Raw genomic sequence first — 22,824 nt, 5'->3', positions numbered from 1 at the left:
AAGACACCAGCATCCCATATAGGCTCCAGTTCTTGTCCCAGCTGCCTCACTTCCTATCCAGCTCCATGCTCATGGCCTGGGAAAAGCGGCTGAAGATGACCAAAGTGTTTGGGCCCTTGCTACCCACATGGGAGACCCAGATGAAACTCTGGCTTCACCCCGACCCAGTGCTGGATGTTGCAGAAATATGCTGAGTGAACCAGCAGATGAAGAGTTCTCTCTTACTATCTCTTTCTCTCTGTAACCCTGAATTTCAAATAAATAAATAAACGAGTTTAAAAAACCCATTTAAAATATAGATTCAAACCCAGGCAATCTGGTTTCAGACTAAACTCATTATTATTATTATATTAGGCTATCTCATTAAAAACCTTTTCATGAATATTGTTGACCCAAAATGTTTTATTAAAATAAAAATTATAAACTTTGAATATGAAAGAAGAAATTGACAGAATTCTAAGAGCACTGGAACACTTATATATTTACTTACTTATTTGTTAGCATTTATCCAATTTACAAAATTAATAAGGTTATGAAAAGCATGATTTATGTCAACAAATGTGTATGTGCTCATACACAAATATAGACACCTTTGTTCTAGTATTATATAAATGTTAAAGATATTTATATTTGGCTGGCGCCATGGCTCAATAGGCTAATCCTCCACCTTGCGGCACCGGCACACTAGGTTCTAGTCCTGGTCGGGGCGCTGGATTCTGTCCCGGTTGCCCCTCTTCCAGGCCAGCTCTTTTCTGTGGCCCGGGAGGGCAGTGGAGGACGGCCCAAGTGCTTGGGCCCTGCACCTGCATGGGAGACCAGGAGAAGCACCCGGCTCTTGGCTTTGGATCAGCGCAGTGCGCAGGCCGCAGCGTGCCTGCCGCGGCGGCCATTGGAGGGTGAACCAACGGCAAAAAGGAAGACCTTTCTCTCTGTCTCTCTCTCTCACTGTCCACTCTGCCTGTAAAAAAAAAAAAAGATATGTATATTTAATTTTGGATCTAAAAATAATTTTATTTCTAGAATGCTCTTTCCTGGAGTAGATTAGTTGGCTTTATGTTGTGCTCCTAAAGCAGCCTTTATTTTCTTAATTACTGTGTTTATCATAGTTTGTACTTGCTACTTGTTAATTGTTAATCTCTCCCATTAGCCTATAAGTGTTACTGTGGGTTGTGTTCACTGCTGTGACAAAGTGTCTATTAAAGTACAATGGAGGATTATTATGGCTAGCAATGCAGTGTACTAGGTACTCATAAGCACAACCAAAGAACAAACCATGAGACCAGACTGGACTTCTCAAATATAATATTGGCAAGCAGGAGAACATGGGTCACTCTGGGAAAAATTCTGATGGGAGTATTTTTTAAGATTTATTTTATTTATTTGAAAGGAAGAGTAGCAGAGAGAGAGAGAGAGAGAGAGAGAGAGAGAAAGAGAGGTCTTCCATCTGCTGGTTTACTCCCCAAATGGCCGCAATGGCTAAGGCTGGGCCAGGCTGAAGCCAGGATCCAGGAGCTTCATCTGGGTCTCCCACATGAGTACAGGGGCTCAAGCACTTGGGCCATCCTCCACTGCTTTCCCAGGCACATTAGCAGGGAGCTAGATCAGAAGTGGAGCAACCAGGACTAGAACCGGTGCCCATATGGGTTGCCAGTGTCACAAATGGTAGCCTAACCCATTAAACCTCAAATGCCAGCCCTGACGGGAGTGTTTTTAAGGATATTATGTTGGACATGTACTGCAGGGCAATGTTTGATCAGTGCTAAAGAAAGGATCAGATATGATCTGGGGGCTTTGGTGGTCTTCGGAGCTACTGGCAATGACAGGTCCAAGCCTCTTCTTAAAGAAAGCAGCCCCGACTTCGGTCTGCATGAACACCAAATATGTAGCACAGGAGGCGGCAAGACGGCATCTCAAAGATGATTTACTCAGCTTATGTAAAACGACAATGTTGTCCATTTCATCGTCTCTTATCCCTCTTCCTCCCTCCCAAATATTGTATCACCCTACGATATATCAAACTTGAGGATGAGGGCAACTTCAAAAAGCTCATGGAAAATGGAATTAAAAAAAGTTGATCAGATTCTATGCATAATTTTTTCACAATATTCATTTTCCATGAACTCTTTGAGGTGCTCTTGTCTGTCTTTCTGTCATTGTCTACCAATCCTTCTCCAGAATCTGCTCCATGAAGATAAAGGCATTTTCTTTATATTTTGTTCATTGTTGTGTCATGGGTACCTACAAGCTTTCTTAACAGATAACACTCAGAAAACATGTGATGAGTGGAAGAATAAATGAATGAGTCAATAAAAGAAAATAGTTCCATGTCCCCCAAAATTGAGATGATAGGTTTGTCATGTAAAGAATATTTAGCCATATTTGAAAGTATTTAAAACATAAAAAGATAAAGAAGGGACCAGAGCTGTGGCATAGCAGGTAAAGCTGCCACCTGCAGTGCCAGCATCCCATATAGGTGCCAGTCCTGGCTGCACCACTTCCAATCCAGCTCTCTGCTGTGGCCTGGGAAAGCAGTAGAAGATGGCTCAAGTCCTTGGGCCCTTGCACCTGCATGGGAGACCTGGCAGAAGCTCCTGACTCTTGGCTTTGGATTGGTGCAGCTCCGGCTATTGCGGCCAATTGGGGAGTGAACCAGTGGATAGAAGACCTCTCTCTCTCTCTCTCTCTCTCTCTCTCTCTCTCTCTCACTCTCCCTTTCTCTCTGCCTCTCCTTCTCTCTCTGTGGAACTCCGACTTTCAAATAAATAAATACATCTTTAAAAAAACCAAAAAACAAAAAATCATAAGAATAAAATGGAGATGTTCAAGCTACATGATATTGTTAAAAAGGGCCAGACACATCCGAAAAAGAAACAAATGGAATGTACAATTAAGAAGAGTATAAGTATTAAAATAAATCTCAGTGAACAAATTAAAAATTAGAGCACTTCATAAAAGAGTAAATAAACTAGAAGATAAACTAACATTTTATTCTGAATGCAGAATAAAAGGTTAAGGAAATTGAAAAACTGAAAGGACAACTAAGAAATGTAGAAGATAAATTTAGAAGATATGACACGCATAATTGAGAGATGACATAGAGAGAAAGAGGGAGGAGAGAGAGAGAGGCTATATTTGAAAGGATAATGAAAATTTAAGTAACGTAAAGAACTTAATAAAAAGTCAAAATATATAAAGGTATTATAATGATCAATAAACATAAAGAATATCAGATTAGTTATTTTCAAAATATTGTCAAAAATTCTTGATAAGAGAAACATCCAAAATATTAGAGCAGAGAAAACCCACAAATAATGGAATTCAAGATATAAATAACGGGGCCAGCACTGTGGCGCAGTGAGTTAACGCCCTGGCCTGAAGCACTAGCATCCCATATGGGTGCTGGTTCAAATCCTGGCTGCTCCACTTTCAATCCAGTTCTCTGCTATGGCCTGGGAAACCAGTAGAAGATGGTTCAGATCCTTGGGTTCCTGCACCAGTGTAAGAGACCCAGAAGAAGCTCTTGACTCCTGACTTCAGATTGGCTCAGCTCTGGCTGTTGCGGCCAATTGGAGAGTGAACCAGTGGATGGAAGACCTCTCTTTCTCTCTCTGTAACTCTGACTTTCAAATAAATAAATAAATTTTTTAAAAAGATATAAATAACAAAAAGAAGTAAGCTCAAACTGGATTTTATATCCATAGAAGACGGAATGGACTTCAATATTTAAAGCATTATTAAGAACTGGAAAGTAAACTAATATTGAAAATATTTAAATTCCCTAGGAAAATATAACAATTTTAAATCCATAAGTACTTAATAAAGAACCTCAAATTGTGTAGCTTAATGACTGATGAACACAAGATCACATCTATGTCAATGAGTAAGTCAAATAGATTAAAATAACACAAATAAAATGAAAACAGAAACAAAATGTTAACTGTGCTGTCAGCATAGCACTAGGTTCACAATACAGATAGTCAAGAGGTTTACATCTCTACCAAGAATGCATGAGTCACTTACAAAGTTTGACTAGGTGATCATCTGTAGAACATGACTAAGAAAGTATAAAAGAATTAATGTCATCCTGAGCACTTTATCTGATCACAATGAAATTATGCTAAATATAAATTAAGAAGATTCTTTTAAAATTTTTAATTTGTTTTTTTAACTTAAAAATTTTTATTAATATAGAGTGAACAGATTTTATGTATTTTATACATACAGTTCTAGGAAGATAACCACACTTCCCTGTAAGCAGTCTCAGGTGATCTGTGAAAATGGTTTGCTATTCACTAGACCCACAGAATCCCACAAAATCATGCAAATCAAGAGGTTCAAATCTTCCTGTTCACTTTAAGAACACCCAACAAACTGCTCAGGCCATCAAGAGCGTGCATATCCAAAAATCCACCAAATATCTGAAAGAAGCAACGTGTGTTGTTGTGTGATTACAGTGCTGGATTTGGCAGGTGTTCCCAGAGTTCCCTGAGTCACAATGAGCTGATCCTCTCTGAAAAGGGACAATTGTTCCTAAACCAGGAGAGATGGCGAAGAAGAAGGAGGAGGAGGAGGTGGAGGAGGAGGAGAAGAAGGAGAAGAAGGGGAAGAAGAGGAAGAAAAGGAAGAGGAAGAGGAAGAGGAAGAGGAAGAGGAAGAAGAAGAAGAAGAGGAAGAAGAAGAGGAAGAAGAGGAAGAAGAGGAAAAACTAAAGAAATGAAAATTTCTGGGGCAGGAATAAATTCAGCATAAAAGTAATGCAAATTAAAGCAAAAAAATAAAAAAGACAATTTGGAAATTAAAAAATAAAACTCATGTACAAATTATTTGATGATCAAAGAAATCACAAAAAAGATTAAAAATGAAAGTGAGGGGTCGGTGCTGTAGTGTAGCGGGTAAAGCCACTGCTTGAGGTGCAGGCAACCCATATAGGCGCCGGTTCGAGACCCAGCAGCTCCACTTCCGATCCAGTTCTCTGCTATGGTCTGGGAAAGCAGTAGAAGATGGCCCAAGTCCTTGGACCCTTGCACCCGTGTGGGAGACCTGGAAGAAGCTCCTGGCTCCTGGCTCCTGGCTTTGAATCGGTGCAGCTCCAGCTGTTGCGGCCAATTGGGGAGTGAACCATTGGATGGAAGATCTCTCTGTCTCTGCCTGTAACTCTTTCTGTGTGTAACTCTTTCAAGTAAAATAAATAAATCCTTAAAAAAGGTGAAATTTCTATTTTTAAACATGTGAAATGAGCTAATGTGGTGCTTAGAAATTTAGAGCTATGAATAATTTATATTATGAAAAGTAAAAATTAACTCAGAATTTCTTTTTTAAAAACATTTATTTATTTATTTATTTGAAAGGCAGAGTTACAGAGACAGAGAGATCTTCCATTTGCTGATTTACTTCCCAAATGGCTGCAATGGCTGAAGCTGGGCTGATCTGAAGCCAGGAGCCAGAAGCTTCTTCTAAGTCTTCCACATGGGTACAGGGATCCAAGCTTTCCCAGACCATTAGCAACGAGCTGGATTGGAAGTGGAGCAACTGGGACACAAACCAGCACCCATATGGGATGCCAGTATTGCAAGCAGAGGCTTAATCTGTTACAATAAGCCCCAAGAATTCCTTTAAATGGCATAAAAACATGAATAACTCCATTGAAAGCAGAGGGGGAGAATTATAAAGAGAAGAAAATGTCTGATAAAGGAAAAATATAAATAGAACACATTACAATGTTCAATGGTGGTTCTTTGAAAATATCAATAAAATGAAAAAATGTCAGATCCTGAATATATTTTGCTGATAAGGATGATAGGCTTTTTCCAGTAGATTTGATGACAGATGTGAAAACCTGTGCTTTGGGTGGAGTGAGTATTTTTTGTGAGGTGGGAGGGGAGGGGAGCAGATGTTTAGTTTTGGTTGTGTTAATTTGAGGTGTGTATTGCTTCAAGTAGAGCAGTCAAGTAGACAAAGGATACACAAGTTTGGACTTGTAGAGAGAAATCTGGGCTACATATAAAAATTCGTGAGTTTATGGCATATAATTGATATTTAAAATCATGAAATTAAATGTGGTCACCAAAGGTGTGGCGGAGATAATGAAGGGAGGAAAATCTATTAGCTGGTCTGGGAGAAGAGGTTGACCTCACAAACCATGAGAAGGAGCAGCTGAAGAGATCACACACAAACCAAGGGGTGTTGAGTACCAGATGAGGGAGTGATTAGCTATATTAGATGCTACTGGTATATCAAACAAAACGTATACAGACAACGGTGAGTGAGACTTGATCCTTGACTTTAGCACTACTGGGATCATTGATGGCCTTTACAGTAGATGGGAGAGGCAGAAAAATCTGCTGAGATTCCATTTAAGAGAGAGTAGATGGAAGGAAGTTGTAGACAGTGGTTACAGACTGTTCTTGTAAGTTTTTTTGCTAATGAGAGCAAAGAAAGGAGCAGAAGCTGCTGAGAAAGTTCAGTCAAAAGTTTATTGTGGGGCTCTCTGCTATGGCCAGGGAGTGCAGTGGAGGATGGCCCAGGTGCTTGGGCCCTGCACCCCATGGGAGACCAGGAAAAGCACCTGGCTCCTGGCTCCTGCCAGGATCAGCGCGGTGCGCCGGCTGCAGCGGCGGCCATTGGAGGGTGAACCAACGGCAAAGGAAGACCTTTCTCTCTCTGTCTCTCTCTCTCACTGTCCACTCTGCCTGTCAAAAAAAAAAAAAAAAAAAAAAAAAAAAAAAAAAAAAAAAAAAAGTTTATTGTGGGGTTGGCACTGTGACATAGAAGGTTAATCCTCTGCTTGCAGTGTCCACACCTCATATGGGCACCAGTTCCAGTCCCAGCTGCTCCACTTCCAATCCAGTCCCCCACTAATACACCTGGGAAAGCCATGGAAGATGGCCCAAGTACTTGAGTCCCTGCATTCACATGGGAGACCCAGAAGAATCTCCTGGCTCCTGGCTCCTTGCTTCAGCCTGGCTCAGCTCTGGCCATTGCAGCCATTTGTGAATCAGTTGATGGAAGATCTCTCCCTGTCACCTTCTCTCTTTATCTCTGCCTTTCAAATAAATAAATAAATAAATAAATAAATCAATAAATCTTTTAAAAAAAGTTTATTGTTTTCATTTGTGTTACGTAGGAAGAGATAACAATGTATGTATGTTTTTGGACCATATGTGCGTTGATAAATATTCAGTAGAAAATAAAATACCAGTGTTATAAAAATGCGGAATATGAAAGATGGAGAAAATTGCCTGAGGTATACTATTCAGTGGACATAGTGGAATGAGATTCAGTGAAAAATGGATAGAAAATAATCTATTGGAAACAGAGAGAAGGATGGCTGATATGTAATAGTGGTGAATTTCTGTGAAGTTCTTTTCTAATTTTGGAATGTAGTCTAGCATCTTTTAAAAAATTAATTAATTAATTAATTTTGTGTATATGAGCACAATTGACATTTTGAGATGTGATTATTGTTTACAGCCCTTGTCTATACTCTTGAGGAACAGTGGTTTTTCTACTTACTACTTGTTGAATTCTTTACTTAGTGGAAAGTTAAGCTTGTGATTATAAAACAAACTGGAAGTTTGCTATTGTAAAAATTAAAAGAAAAATTAAGAAAGGAGGGAGAAGGGAAGTCGGCAGCATGGATGGGCAGGGGGGTAGGGCAGGAAGTGTCACTATGCTCTTAAATCTGCATATATGAAATACATGAATTTTGTTCACTTTATACAAATAAAAATAATTAAAGATTTATTTATTTTGAAAGAGTTACAGTGAGAGAGAGGGACACACCCACCCACCCCCACCCACCCACCCCCACCCTCCCTCCCCCCAGATCTTTCATCTGGTGGTTCACTCTCCAGATGACTGCAATGGCTAGGACTGAGCCAGGCTGAATCCAGGAGCCAGGAGCTTCATTCAGGTCTCCCATGTGGGTGATAGGGGCCTACACACTTAGGCCACCTTCCACTGCTTTTCCCAGGCCATGAGCAGAGAGTTGGATAGGAAGTGGAGTAGCTAGGATGCATATTGGCTCCCTTATAAGATGCTGGTGTCGGAGGTGGTGGCTTTACCTGCAATACCACAACACTGGACCCAGTCTTGCATCTTTTAACCAGGTTGTGAAGGGGTTGAATGTATTTTCTCACAGTATCATAGGATTCTAGTAACCTTATGTTAAGTCTCAGTATTTTTACTTTGTAATGAAATAAAGGCATCACATATCTAAAATGTGTTTTTGATTCTCTTTGACACCATAATACCAAGGATTCAACTTCAAAAATAGATGACAAAAACTCACATGAATTGTATGCTTTCTTATGTAAATGTGATTTAATATAATCCCACAAAAAGTTCTGAGGGAAAATTATGCCTGATTGAGGAAGTATGACTTCTTAGCCTATTGAGAAATTTGTTATTGCTCTTATAGCTGGAGAGGTCAAAATAGAACCAGAGAACTAATTTTATGTACTTTGTTTTGAGAGTTCACTTCTATCACTAGGAGCTAGCAAAGCCTGACAAAGGACAGTCATTGTTGGTAGATGGCCGAGATCCAGGGACTCTTGAATGTTGAAAACACCTTCTAAGGGAGTGAGGAGGGGACTTCTTGCTCCTGTTGGGTGAGTAGAATTTCCCAGAGAAGAGGGACAGAGACTTCTGACTGGGGTTTTGCACATGGATGATAGAAATAGGAGAAATTTGGGTTAAAGAAGAGATGGAAGAAGAGCATTGTTGCATCATCCAGGACCAAGCCCCACACCTAGGAGAGTTGGCTCTCCAGCTATGTGGCTAGATTACTCTTAGATTAGGAGCTCAAATACTGATAGTTTGGATTTCCCTGAGCCAGGGACCTAATAGAGTCATATTTCATGTAGCGTCTGAGAGAACCAAAAGGGAGATAATTCATCATAAAGACATTCAGAAGCATAGAGTCTTCCTAAATAGCAGATCCTTTAGGTTGTCACTGAACAAGCTCAAGTAGTCCTTGGTGTAGGAAAAATTTGACCAAGAGAGGCACATCCTGAAATCTCTAAGGCTGGATCCCTTTCAATGCATTTTATAGAAATCCATCCATGAACACCTACAATTGGCATCACCTTTCTTTTCTGTACAACGGGGTAGATGTAAATGTGTTTTAATATGATCCTACAATAGGGTTGCAGGACCACCAACCCAGAAGGTAGGAAGGGAGACAGCACAGAAAGGAAAAAATGTTCTAACAAGAGCCCAGGACTGGGGAAATACTACATTAAAGCAGAATAATGCTTGAGCTGTGGGTTTGTGGGGGAACAAAAGGAAACTCAAAGCCAGGCTCAGACTGCAGGTGCAGGGTTATCTGGGGTGTGATTGTAGTTCATGTTGGGAGGGCTTTCTTTTTTTATATTTTTAAAATTTATTTGACAGGCAGAATTATAGACGAGAGAGACAGAGAGAAAGGTCTTCCTTCCCTTGGTTCACTACCCAAATGGCTGCTATGGCCGGCGCTGCGCTGATCTGAAGCCAGGAGCCAGGTGCTTCTTCCTGGTCTCCCATGTGGGTACAGGGCCCAAGCACTTGGGCCATCCTCCACTGTACTCCCGGGCTACTGTAGAGAGCTGGACTGGAAGTGGAGCAACCAGGACTAGAACCCGACGCCCATATGGGATGCTGGCACCGCAGGCGGAGGATTAACCAAGTGAGCCACAGTGCCGGCCCCGGGAGAGCTTTCTTAATAGGCAGCAAGATGTTCATATCTGGTCTCATCATAAACATAGACACATATAATCACCATCATTGCCACTTCCACTATCAAATTCAACATTTCTTAGAGAGTGTGAGTTTTGTGAACCCCTAAGCAAAAAACTGATTTCCACAGGCAAATTTCTGATCACACATTTAGTGTTCACTACTCTTTAACCCCACTAGACATATTTCTCTCTGTGTAACACACAAACACAGGCACACAATAGTCCACCAGCTGAAAGAGCAGATACCAAAATGCTGTTGACAGACATATATGGAGTACAGGAAGAACAGAGGAGAGACCCAGCCTCAGTTGTCACTCAGCCATAAACCATTATAGAAAAACTGGGAAGTGACCAGGTATTTTCAGAGCTCTCAGGTGTTTTTAGGGAGGGCTAAAACATAGATTCTGGTCAATCTGAGAACAGACTTCATGTGTCTGCAACATCTCACTGCTGAACCTGATAAAACAGAGAACCTACTAGAGAAAAATCAACTTTCAATGTCAGTGAGGTTCAGATTTGTTTAAAAACCATACGATTGAAAGAGAGGCCTTGACTTCACCTCCTGGGACCATTCCCCAGAGTCTGGGACCTAATCTCGTATCTGGGCTGGTGTCAACAAGTGAGACTGCTTACCTTGATCATCTGCCAAGATGCCTAGGAGGAGAAAAGCAAGTCCCTGGAGGAAATACAGTCCATTCATGCTCATTTGGATCCTCATTCTTCAAGCCACAGCCTTAGTTTCCTGAAATGGTACAAGGAGCCCTCCTACACTTAATGGGGGCTTCTACAGCAGGAAGAGGGTTATATCGCCTCATGCCCTGACCTCGCCATCTTCCATGAGCCAATAGAAACACTGCTTAACATCTTCCCTGCCATCAGAGGCGATATATGGGGAAACTTTCTGAAGTTAAAGCCAATTAGATGCTGAATCTTAAATAACTCCTTATATAGGAAAGGAGAAAAAAAATGTGTTATTCTTCTCTCCTCTCCACTGCCCTGCCTTGTCTTAATGGCTGGTTCAGCTCAGCTAGCAATGTCAATCAGATGCACTGGTTTTTTTGGGTCAGTTTCAGTACCCCATAGTCCCAAGAAAAGTTGATATTTGTGACACAAATGGCCCATATGTTGTAGCTGCAAAGATTCAAAAAAAAAAAAAAAACCTAACAGTAGGACAAAAAAGGTGAGTAGGAGATTGAGACTGGAAAGTTGAAAAATTCTCAGCTGAGTGAGAAATGGTGAGACTAGGTACGAAGAGGATGTGATTGTTGGGCTCATAGGGTGAGCTTCCCTCTCCTTTCATTTCGAGGTGATGGGTGAAGCTTCAGGAAGGTCCTGGACTCTCTTGGTGACAAGTCTGAAGTAATGAAGTCTGTCTTTTGCTTCCTTCCTTCACATCTTAGGGGAAGTTTTGTCCCAGAGAGTGTCAGTACAGATACTTCATCCAAGAATAACTCACGCTCCCCTGGGACACGGTGGGGCCACACATTACAAAGTATCACAGAGTAGTTTCCATTATACAATGAAGCAGCAGGCTGTGAACAGCAGGTTAGTCTCTTTTATAATTGTTTTTGCATTTAAAAATTTTTTTCTTTAATTTTAACTTTCACACATAAAGGAAAACTACAGAATTTTTATCTTTCTATATCTGGTTCATTTCAGTCAACACAATGTCCTCTAGTTCCAACCACCTGGATGCAAATGATGGAATTTCCTTCTTTTTATAGCTGAATAATATTAAATATATGAATATATAATATACGAATATATCAATATTCAATAATAATATTGAATATAATATTGAATATGAGAATATATATGCCACATTTTCTTTATCCATTTATCTGATGATAGATACCTTGATTGATTCTATATTTTGGTAATTGTGAACAGTGGTGCTATAAACACGGTGGTGCACGTATCTCTTTGATACAATATGTTCATGTCTTTTGGGTATATACCCAGTAGTGGGATTGCTAGATCATACGGCAAGTCTTTTTCTGTTTTTAGATAAATCTCCATATTGTTTTCCATGGTGGTTGCACTAATTTATATCCTAGCAACAGTGTCTAAGAACTCTTCTTCTTCTCATCCTTGCCAGCATTTGTGGCTGTATGTCTTTTGGTTATATGCAGCACATTTTCTTTAGCCATTCATTAATTGATAGACATTTAGATTGCTTCCATTTCTTGGCTATTGTGAATGTTGCTGCAGTAAACATGGAAGTACAGATATCTCTTTAGCTGAGTGATTTCATTTCCCTTGGATATATACCCAGTAGTGTGATCACTGGATCATATGACAGTTATATTTTTAGATTTTTGAGAAACCTCTATACTGTTTCCCACAGCATTGTACTAACTTATGTTCCCACCAACAGTGTGCAAGTGCTCCTTTTGTCCACATCCTTGCCAACTCTTGTTATCTTTTGTATTTCACTAATGATTAATGACGCTGAATATCTTTTCAGGTACTTGTTGGTCCTTTATGTCATTATAAAAAGATTTACTTATTTATATGAAAGACAGAGTTACACACATGCACACACAGGGAGAGAGAGAGAGAGAGGAGAGAGAGAGAGAGAGAGAGAGAGAGAGAGATCTTATATCTGCTGATTCACTCCCCAAATGACTGCAACTGCCAGGACTGGGCTGGAGCTGGGCCAGGAAAAAAGTTGGGAGCTAGGAGATTCATCAGGGTCTCCCCAGTGGGTGGCAGGATCCCAAGTAATTGGGCCATTTTTCAGTGTTTTCCCATGTGCATTAGCATAGAGCTGGATTGTAATTGGAGCATCTGGGACTCAAGCCGGTGCTCAAATGGGATGCCAGTGTTGCAGGCAGTAGTTTAGCTTATTGTACCACAATGCTGGGCTCCATTTATGTCTTCTTTTAAGAAATATCTAGGTGTGGTTAGATGTACTGCTTATTTTTAATTGGCTTTTTTTTTTTTTTTTTGCTATGGAGTTTTAACTTGCTTTAAATTAATTTTGTAGTAAAAAGCATTATTTATCAATACAAAACTTTGTTTGAAGTTGAACTTTCCCCTCAGGTTTATGCCATTCATTTTTTTTTGCTTTTGTTTTTTAAAAATTTTATTTAAGTTATACAAGTTTCCTATATTCCATATATACAGATTTAGGAACACAGTGACACTTCTCCCCTACCCCGCCTCCTGCCCACGCTCCAATCCTTCCTCCCCCTCCCTCTTGCATTCCCCCTCTTAATTTTTTTTTTTGACAAGCAGGGTTAGACAGTGAGAGAGAGAGAGAGAGAGAGAGAGAGAGAGACAGAGAGAAAGGTCTTACTTTGCCGTTGGTTTAACCCCCAAATGGCTGCCACGGCTTGCACGCTGTGGCCGGTGCGCTGCGCTGATCCGAAGCCAGGATCCAGGTGCTTCCTCCTGGTTTCCCATGTGGGTGCAGGGCCCAAGAACTTGGGCCGTCCTCCACTGCCTTCCTGGGCCACAGCAGAGAGCTGGACTGGAAGAGGGGCAACCGAGACAGAATGCGGTGCCCCGACCGGGACTAGAACCCGGGGCGCTGGGCCCTCCTCTTAATTTTTACAAAGATCTATTTTCAGTACACTTAATGTAGTAGTTAACCCTACTCTAAGTAAAGGAATTCAACAAATAGTATGAAGAGAAAGAAAAAAAAAGACACTCTTCCTCTATGGAGAGGAAGGCTATAAACAACCATCTAATCTCAAAATGTCTGTTTCACTCCAATACGTTACATTTCAGGTACTGTTAGTTATCTTGGATCAGGGAAAAGACAGGATATTTGTATTTTGGGGACTGGCTTATTCCACTAAGTATAATGGTTTCTAGTTGCATCCATCATTTTGCGAAAGACAGCGTTTCATTTTTAACACCTGAGTAGAACTCCATAGTGTATATATACAATAATTTCTTTATCCATTCAGCAGTTGTTGGACATCTGGATTGATTCCATATCTTAGCTATTGTGAATTATGCTGCGATGAACATGAGGGTATAGACAACTCTTTCAGATGTGGATTTTCTTTGGTACGGGTAAATTCCCAGGAGTGGGCTGGCTGGGTCCTATGGTAGGTCTATATTTGTATTTCTGAAGTATCTCCATACTGTCTTCCACAGTGTATGTCATTCATTTTTAACTGACATGCAAAAATCGAATGTTACTTATGGGGTACCATGTGATGCTTTAATACATGTATGCAAATTTCCTTCTTTTCACTGCTTCAGCAGCATATGAAACATTTTATATGCATTTTTAAAAGATTTATTTATTTATTTGAAAGTCAGAGTTACACAGAGAGAGAAGGAGAGGCAGAGAGAGAGAGAGGTCTTCCATCTGCTTGTTCACTCCCCAGTTGGCCGCAACGGCCGGAGCTGTGCAGATCGGGAGCCAGGAGTCAGGAGCTTCTTCCAGGTCTCCCACGTGGGTGCAGGGGCCCATGGACTTGGGTCATCTTCTACTGCTTTCCCAGGCCATAACAGAGAGCTAGATCGGAAGTGGAGCAGCCGGGACTCTAACCAGTGCCCATAAGGGATCCCGGCAGCACTGGCGGTGGCTTTACCCATTATGCCACAGTGCCGGCCCCTTTATATGCATTTTAAAATTCAGTTCAATGTGTTTTAAAATTCAATTAAATATATTTTAAACTTTTCCTTGAAACTTCTTTGATTTATAGATTATTTCAAAGTGTGTTGTTTTATAGGGGAATCAAAAGAATTTATTAGAAGAAATTATCATAACTCAAGGGAGCTTGGCAAAGTTGCAGGATATAAAATCAACACACAAAAATCAATAGCATTTGTATACACAAACAATGTCATTGCTGAGAAAGAACTTGTAAGATCAGACCCATTCACAAATTCTACAAGAATATTTAAAAATCTCAGGTTAAATTTAACCAAGGACTTTAAAGATTTCTATAATGAAAATTACAAAACACTTAGGAAAGAAATAGAAGACACAAAATAAAAGGAATGATCTTCCACTTTCTTTTTTTTTTTTAGAAAACTTTTATTTAATAAATATAAATTTCATAGGTACAGCTTCTGGAATATAGCAGTTCTTCCTCCCATACCTACCCTCCCACCCCCACTCACATCCCATCTCCTACTCCCTCTCTCATTCTATTCTTCATTAAGATTCATTTTTAATTATCTTTATATATAGAAGATCAACTCTATGCTAAGTAAAGATTTCAACAGTTTGCACCCATACAGACACACAAAGTATAAAGTACTGTTTGAAGACAAGTTTTATCATCAATTCTCATAGTACAACTCATTGAGGACAGAGGTCCTACACGTGGAGCAAGTGCACAGTGACTCCTATTGTTGATTTAACAATTGACACTCTTATTTATGATGTCAGTGATCACCTAAGGCTCTTGTCATGAACTGCTAAAGCTATGGAACCCTTCTGAGTCCACAAACTCTGACCTTATTTAGACAGGGCCATAATCAAAGTGGAAATTCTCTCCTTCCTTCAAAGAAAGGTACCTCCTTCTTTGATGGTCCCTTCTTTCCATTGGGCTCTCACTCACAGACTTCCATGAATTGGATGAATTAATATAATCAAAATGCAATTTACAGATTCATTTTATACCAATCAAAATACCAAAGGTGTACTCAGATCTCGAAAAGTTGATCCTAAAATTCGTATGGAATCATGAGAGATCCAAATAGCTAAAGAAACCCTTAACAATAAAAATAAAGCTGGAAGCATCACAACCCCATATTTCAAGACATATTGCAGGGCAGCTATGATTAAAATAGCCTGGTAATGGCACAATAATAGATATGTAGGCCGTTGGAACAGAGAAGAGACCCCAGAAATTCATTCACACATCTATAACCAACTGATTTTTGACAAATGAGCTACAATCACCCCCGGGAGAAAGGGCAGTCTGTTGAACAAATGGTGTTGGGAAAACTGGATGTCTGCATACAGCAGTATGAAGCAAGACTCCCTACCTTGTATCCTATTCAAAAATCAACTCACAGTGGATCAGGGAGCTAAATCTAAGACCTAAAACCATGAAATCACTAGAGGGAAACAGAGGAAATACTGCAAGGCATTGGGATAGGCAAAGACTTCTTGAATAAGACCCCAGAACTGCAGGCAATAAAGGTAAAAATGACAAATGGGATTATTTCAAGCTATGAGGCTTCTGCGCTATAAAGGAAACATTCAAGAAGGTAAAGAGGCAACTGACAGAATGGAAGAAAATATTTGCAAATTATATATCTGATAAAAGATTAATAACCACATATATAAAGAATTCAAGAAACTCAACACAATGAAAAAAGCAACTTGAGATTTGATGATTGTTTACAGCCTTGCCTCTGCTGTTGAGGAACAGCATTTTTCCTTCTTATTATCTGTTGAATTCTTTACTTAGTGTAGAGTTAATCTCAAGAGTATAAAATAAACTGAAAGTAGATCATTGTAAAAATTAAAAGAAAGAAAAAGAAAGGAAAGAGGAGAGAGGGTGGGAGTTTGGGTAGGAGGGAGGGTAGGGTGGAAATTATCACTATGTTCCTAAATCTGTATACATGAAATACATAACATTTGTTCACCTTAAAAAATAAAAAATTAAAAAATTTCTGTACAAAAAAAGAAATGGGCTAAAGATATGAACAGGCATTTTTCCTTTTTAAAAATATTTATTTATTTGAAAGAGTTACAAAGAGAGAGGAGAGGCAGAGAGAGAGAGAGAGAGAGAGAGAGGTCTTCCATCCTCTGATTCACTCCCCAATTGGCTGCAATGGCTGGAGTTGCACCTGATCTGAAGCCAGGACCCAGGAGCTTCTTCCAGGTCTCCCACGTGGGTGCAGGGGCCCAAGGACTTGGGCCATCTTCCAATGCTTTCCCAGGGCATAGCAGAGAGCTGCATCAGAAGTGGAGCAGCTGGATCTCGATCCGGTGCCCATATGGGATGCCGGGGCTTCAGGCCAGGGTGTTAACCTGCTGCACCACAGCTCTGGCCCTTGAACAGGCATTTTTCAAAGGATGAAATACAAATGGCTAACAGTCATATCGAAAGATGCTCAGGATCACTAGCCATTAGGGAAATGCAAATAAAAACCACAGTGAGGTTTCACCTCTTCCCAATTAAAATGGCTATCATCCAAAAAATGAAAAAAGTAATGAATGATGGTGAACATGTGGGGAAAAAGGTACCCAAATACACTGTTGATGGGAATGTAAAGTAGTACAACCATCATGGAAGACAATATGGAGATTCTTCAGAAAGCTGAAAACAGATGTACCATATGATCCTGCCCTCCTGCTCCTTGGAGTATACTTAAGCTTGTGATTGTGGAGTAAATTGAAAGAATGTCATTGTGAAAATTAAAAGAAAAAAAAGAAAAGAAGGAGGAGAGTGGGAGTTAGTGAATGTGGGAGACTAGGGTAAAAATTATCATTATGCTGTTAACACTATATCTATGAAATACATGAATTTTGTTTCCTTTATTTAAATTCAAAAAATGGAAAAAAACAGTGTGCTGTTTAACTTTCAAGTAGTTGAAAAATTTTCTGTTATTTGTCTTTAAATGGTTAATAGCTTGATTCCATGTGGTCAGAGAGCGTATTCCCTATGATTTTAACCTTTGTAGTCTTTGAGGTTTGTTTTTAACTCAGTGTATGGTTACTTTTGGTTACTGTTTCATGTGATCTTGAAATGTGTTCTGATGTTTAATAGTGTTCTCCACTGAATCCTGTTGGTTGGTGGTATTTTTCAGTTTTCTACAAGTATATACTTGGTGAAGTTCTGTTTAGTTTTTTTGTCAGTTGCTGAAAGATGACTGCTTAAGTTCCTCATCCTGAACCTTTATTGTTATGGGGTTTTCTACTTATCTTTTAAGTCCTGTGAGTTTTTGTCTCCTGTGTTTTATTTGGTACATACACATTTATGAATAATGTGTCTTCTGTGGTTTAATCCTTTTATTATTATGGAATATCTGTGATATTTTTTCCTTTGCTTCTGCTTTCTTTTACTTGATATTTTCTTGATATATCTTTCTCCATTATTTTATTTTCAGCTTACTTGTGGCATATTTGAAGTGACTTTTACAGACAGCATATATTATTAGGTCATTTGAAAAAATGTGTTTCACCAAAATCTTTTTTTTAAAGATTTATTTATTTATTTAAGAGGCAGAGTTACAGACAGAGGGAGAGGCAGAGAGAGAGAGAGGTGTTCCATTTGCTGGTTCACTTCCCAAATGGCTGCAAGCCAATAACTTCTTCCTGGTCTCCCACATGGGTACAGAGGCCCAAGCACTTGGGTTATCTTCCATTGCCTTCCCAAGCCACCAGCAAAGAGCTGTATTGGAAGTGGAGCAGCCAGTACTGGAATCGGCACCCATATGGGATGTTAGCACCCCAGGCGGAGGCTTAACCTACTGCACCACAGCACTGGCCTCAATCTCAGTCTTTTAATTTATTTTTTTAGGCCATTTACAGTTAAGGTTATTGTTGATATATTAGTGCTTGCATATCTGCTTTTATTTTTTGTTTTCTGCTTATTTCCTGTTCTTTATTCCTTTGTTTTTCTTTTTATAGCCTTTCTGTTGGTTACTTGGACATTTTAAAGAAATCTGTCTGATTAATCTTTTGTTGATTTTGAATCTATCTCTTAGTATAGATATATGTATTACAGCCATTAAAAATCTGAAGTTAAGCTGTATAACTTTTAACAGTGAACTGGTGTTGACATCTTACCACTTTCATTGAAATATAGGAACTTTACCTCTTTGGAGTTCTTGACCCTCCTTTCTTTATTATTATAGATTGGTCATAAACATTACCTCTACTATATTGATAAATAATATGTTTTTTTGTTTCAAATATCACACAAAATTTTAAAAGTTCAGGTAAGGAGGAATGGGGATAAAGAGATGATGGATAATGGGTGTCAAAATACAGTTAGAGGATGGGAAGTAGTTTTACTGTTGTATAGCACAGTAGGGTGACTATGCGGTGCAGCAATCATACATTTCAAAATAATTAAGGGGAGATGGCTTTGAAAGTCACAGTTACAGATAGAGGGAGAGACACAGAGAGATCTTCTATCTGCTAGTTCATTCCCCAAATGGCTTCAATGGCAGGGGCTGGACCACATTGAAGCCAGGAGCCTGGAACTCCATCTGGGTTTCCCACATGGGTGCAAGGGCCCAAGGACATGGACCATCCTTCCCACCAGCTTTCCCACGCTGGATTGGGGGTATAACAGCGGATGTGAACTGGCACTGCAAGGGTTGCTGGTGTTTCAGGGGGTGGCTTGACCCACTGTGCCACACCATTGGCCCCTAAAGGTTTCTTACAAATAGAAGTGATAATCTTTGAGGAGTTGAATATCATACATATTTGTATGCATTTATTGACTATAGTTCTATTTTCCACAAATACATGTATTTTAAAAAATCAAAAGGAGAAGGATACTCTATTATGTTCACTGGTGAATTTACCTGTTCCATTTCTCTTTTTGCTGACATCCCAGGGTTCCTATATCTTATTTGCCTTTGTTTGAATAACTTTACTTACCTGCTTTTTTAGGGCATGGCTGCTAATGACAAATTATCTTATTTTCCTTCAGCCCAGAATGTTCTTAATTCATTTTCATTCCAGAAGGATATTTTCCCTGAGTTTAGATTTCTTATTTAATGGTTCTACTCTTTTAGCACTTGGAAAATGTCTCTATGGTTTCCAGGAGAAATCAATTGTCCCTCAAATTATTGTTCCCTTATAGATTATGTGCCAATTTTCTCTAAGTCATTTACATACTTTGTCTTTTATTTCCCAAAATTTGTTTATGGTGTCGTGTTATGTGAGCTTATTTGTGTTGATCACGTTCGGGGTTCACTCAGCTTATTGATAAACTTGGGAAAATTTCAGCCATTATTTCTTGGAATATTTTTTAGTCCCGCATTCTCCTTCCTTTCTTTTTGTAAGTTCAATTACATAAAAGGTAAACCTTTTGCAATTTTCCCACATGTCTCAGAGGGTTTACCTGTTTATTTATGGTGCTTTTTCTCCGTTTTTCAGCTTGAATACTTTCTATTGATGACTCTTTAACTTCGCCTTTCCTTTGCTCTGTAACTTTTGTCTTGTATTGAACTCCTCCAGTCAGGTTTCCACTTTTGTTATTGTGTTTTGGAAGTCTCCCTTCAGCATTCCCTCCCCCTGGTACTCAGAGTGGTGTTAAGTGATGTCTTTGAGAATTTCCTCCTTCAAGGTCATACCCTTTTCCCAAGACAGCTTATTAACCACACCTAATCAAAGTAAGAGTGTAAAGGCTCAGTAATGTTGCATTTAGAATTCATTAAATAAAAGTTAAAAAAAAAAGAATTAAAACTCTGGAGGGCTATTTCAGCTCCCAGCTCAGCTCCCCTGGGCATCAGTTAAGCACACGATGGTGAGGTGATGGCATTGGACCCCTTTCACCCTGGAAAGGGCAGTGATTCATCTGTACCACGGTCAGCACTTAACTTTAGGTATGGATTTGCCCTTCTTGCCTGCAGCTCCACTTCCAATCCAGCTGCCGGGACTGGAACTGGTGGCCATGTGTGATGCTGGTGCTGCAGGCCGGAGCTTTACCTGGCTGTGCCACAGCACCAGCCCCCAGCTACCTTCTTACAGGAGCAACGGATCATCAGTTAAAAGAGAAATGCCGCACAGTGGGTGCAGGTAAGAATATATTCTGTGTGCAGATGATCTATTTGAGTATCTTTTTTTTTTTTATCTTTTATTTAATGAATATAAATTTCCAAAGTACGTCTCATGGGTTACAATGGCTTTCCCCCCCATACCGTCCCTCCCACCCACCACCCTCCCCTTTCCCACTCCCTCTCCCCTTCCATTCACATCAAGATTCATTTTCGATTATCTTAGTATACAGAAGATCAGCTTAGTATACCTTAAGTAAGGATTTCAACAGTTTGTTCCCACACAGAAACATAAAGTGAAAAATAATAGATGATTTTTTTTTAAATGATGATGAAATCAGATCAGACCTATTGTCATGTTTAATCCCAGTGAGAGTCAAGTTGGGAATTGATAGTTTCTTTTCTTTTTTTTTTTTTTTTAACAGAAGATCAGTTTAGTGTACATTAAGTAAAGATTTCAACAGTTTGCACCCCCATAGAAACACAAAGTGAAATATACTGTTTGAGTACTCGTTATAGCATTAAGCCTCAGTGTACAGCACATTAAGGACAGAGATCCTACATGAGGAGTAAGTGCACAGTGACTCCTGTTGTTGACTTTACAAATTGACACTCCTGTTTATGGCATCAGTAATCTCCCTATGCACCAGTCATGAGTTTCCAAGGCTATGGAAGCCCCTTGAGTTCTCCGACTCTTATCTTGTTTAGACAAGGTCATAGTCAAAGTGGAGGTTCTCTCCTCCCTTCAGAGAAAGGCACCTCCCTCTTTGAAGACCTGTTCTTTCCACTGGGATCTCACTCACAGAGATCTTTTTGCCAGAGTGTCTTGGCTTTCCATGCCTGAAATACTCTCATGGGCTTTTCAGCCAGATCCGAGTGCCTTTAGGGCTGATTCTGAGGCCAGAGTGCTATTTAGGACATCCGCCATTCTATGAGTCTGCTGAGTATCTCACTTCCCATGTTGGATCACTCTCCCCTTTATTTATTCTATCGGTTAGTGTTAGCAGATACTAGACTTGTTTATGTGCTCCCTTTGACTCTTAGTCCTTTCATTATGATCAATTGTGAACTGAAATTGATCACTTGGAATAGTGAGATGGCATTGGCACATGCCACCTTGATGGGATTGAATTGGAATCCCCTGGTATGTTTCCAACTCTACCAATTGGGGCAAGTCAGCCCGAGCATGCCCCAAATTATACATCTCTTCCCTTTGAGTATCTCTTGACACTCACTCCTTTGCCCCATTTTGATAAAAGGACAAATGCAGCATCCACAGTCTGAGAGGTGAATGATGGTCAGGGTTACAGACCCTTTATTATTAGTGGCTGGATCGTCCTACCAGGTAAGCCACCTGGACTGGCAGAGGTGCTCACAGAGGGAGGGGACAATATCCAATGTGGTAGAAGAGAGAGATGAGGAGTAGTTGTGAACTTGAGATCCAACTGCAGTGGTAGGATCTGTAGCTTGTTCTATGAACTCTCCTCACTCCAGTCTCCCCCAGAGAGAGGCTTTCAAGCATCCAACAAGAATAAGCTCTCATAACTTAATGTATGTTGCCTCCCGCATGTACAAAGCAAGTGAATCAGACATGAAACGTGACTGTGGTGGAAGCTGTAGTGTCTCCCTTCTTAACTAAAGCACCCGTTTCCCAGCTGCTGTGGACGTGGGTGGGTGGCTGCTCCCTGAGACAGCACTTTTCCAATGATTCTTTGATACATGGGTGTTGAGTGCCCAGCCTTCCCTCTTCTCCCTCTGGCCCAGCTATGAAGGGCAACTCCAGCTCTGGAGCACCCTGTGGGATCGGCTGAGCCTTTGTTGTGGCTACGTTACAGTCCAGGTATCGCATGTCCATTCTTCCTCTTTTAGTCCCCTGTAAGAGTATTCCTCAGTAAACCCGATGCTCTCAAACTTCCTATCTCAGAATGCGAGTTTTACAGCACTTACTTTGTAACAGTTGTTTTTGTTGTTATGAAACCACATTATGTTCTTAAAATTGTACATCTGAAATACATGAAATCTGTTCCTCTTGTATAAACACATTTTAGAAAAAAAAAAAGAAAATTAAAAAATAGTGACTGTTGTGCACATTGGTTCTTGGCCCAGACATTAGATCATGTGTGCAGTCTTGGAGTGTCTAGCTCAGGGTTTACTAACCCTGTGCATTTCTTTAGGTCCTGAAGAGTGATGCTGATAGCCTCAAGTGTGATCACTGTAGATCATAGGTTCCCGTACAGTTCTGTTGGGAATCTTAAGGAAGCACTGAATGTAGTGTGTTTTGATTATACAACGCATGACTTTCCAAGATATGTTCATATAGAGTAGTGGGTATCTGAACGTGTGCTTAATCTTTTTATACCTTGTACCGTGGTGTGCATATCTCTGCTCTGGCCACCTGGAGAAGCTGTGCCTGGCTTGTGGAGGTGTAATGCAGGGGCAGGGAGTCCTC

At 40.0% G+C, this 22,824-nt stretch overlaps 1 protein-coding gene across 1 annotated transcript in view; it reads right to left on the bottom strand.

Annotated features, from left to right (window-relative positions):
* Positions 1-1,956, bottom strand: part of LOC103349044 (antigen WC1.1) — a 43,728-nt gene extending 41,772 nt beyond the window's left edge. The window contains exon 1 of the mRNA XM_070048341.1: positions 1,737-1,956. Coding sequence (XP_069904442.1) covers positions 1,737-1,956 — 220 coding nt within the window. The remainder of the gene's footprint in view (positions 1-1,736) is intronic.
* Positions 1,957-22,824: the final 20,868 nt, after the last annotated feature.

This window comes from Oryctolagus cuniculus, chromosome 9 (genome assembly GCF_964237555.1).
Source record: "Oryctolagus cuniculus chromosome 9, mOryCun1.1, whole genome shotgun sequence".
Taxonomy (NCBI): Eukaryota; Metazoa; Chordata; class Mammalia; order Lagomorpha; family Leporidae; genus Oryctolagus; species Oryctolagus cuniculus.
Note: the sequence above shows the minus strand (reverse complement) of the source record. Positions and strands in the feature narration are given on the sequence as shown.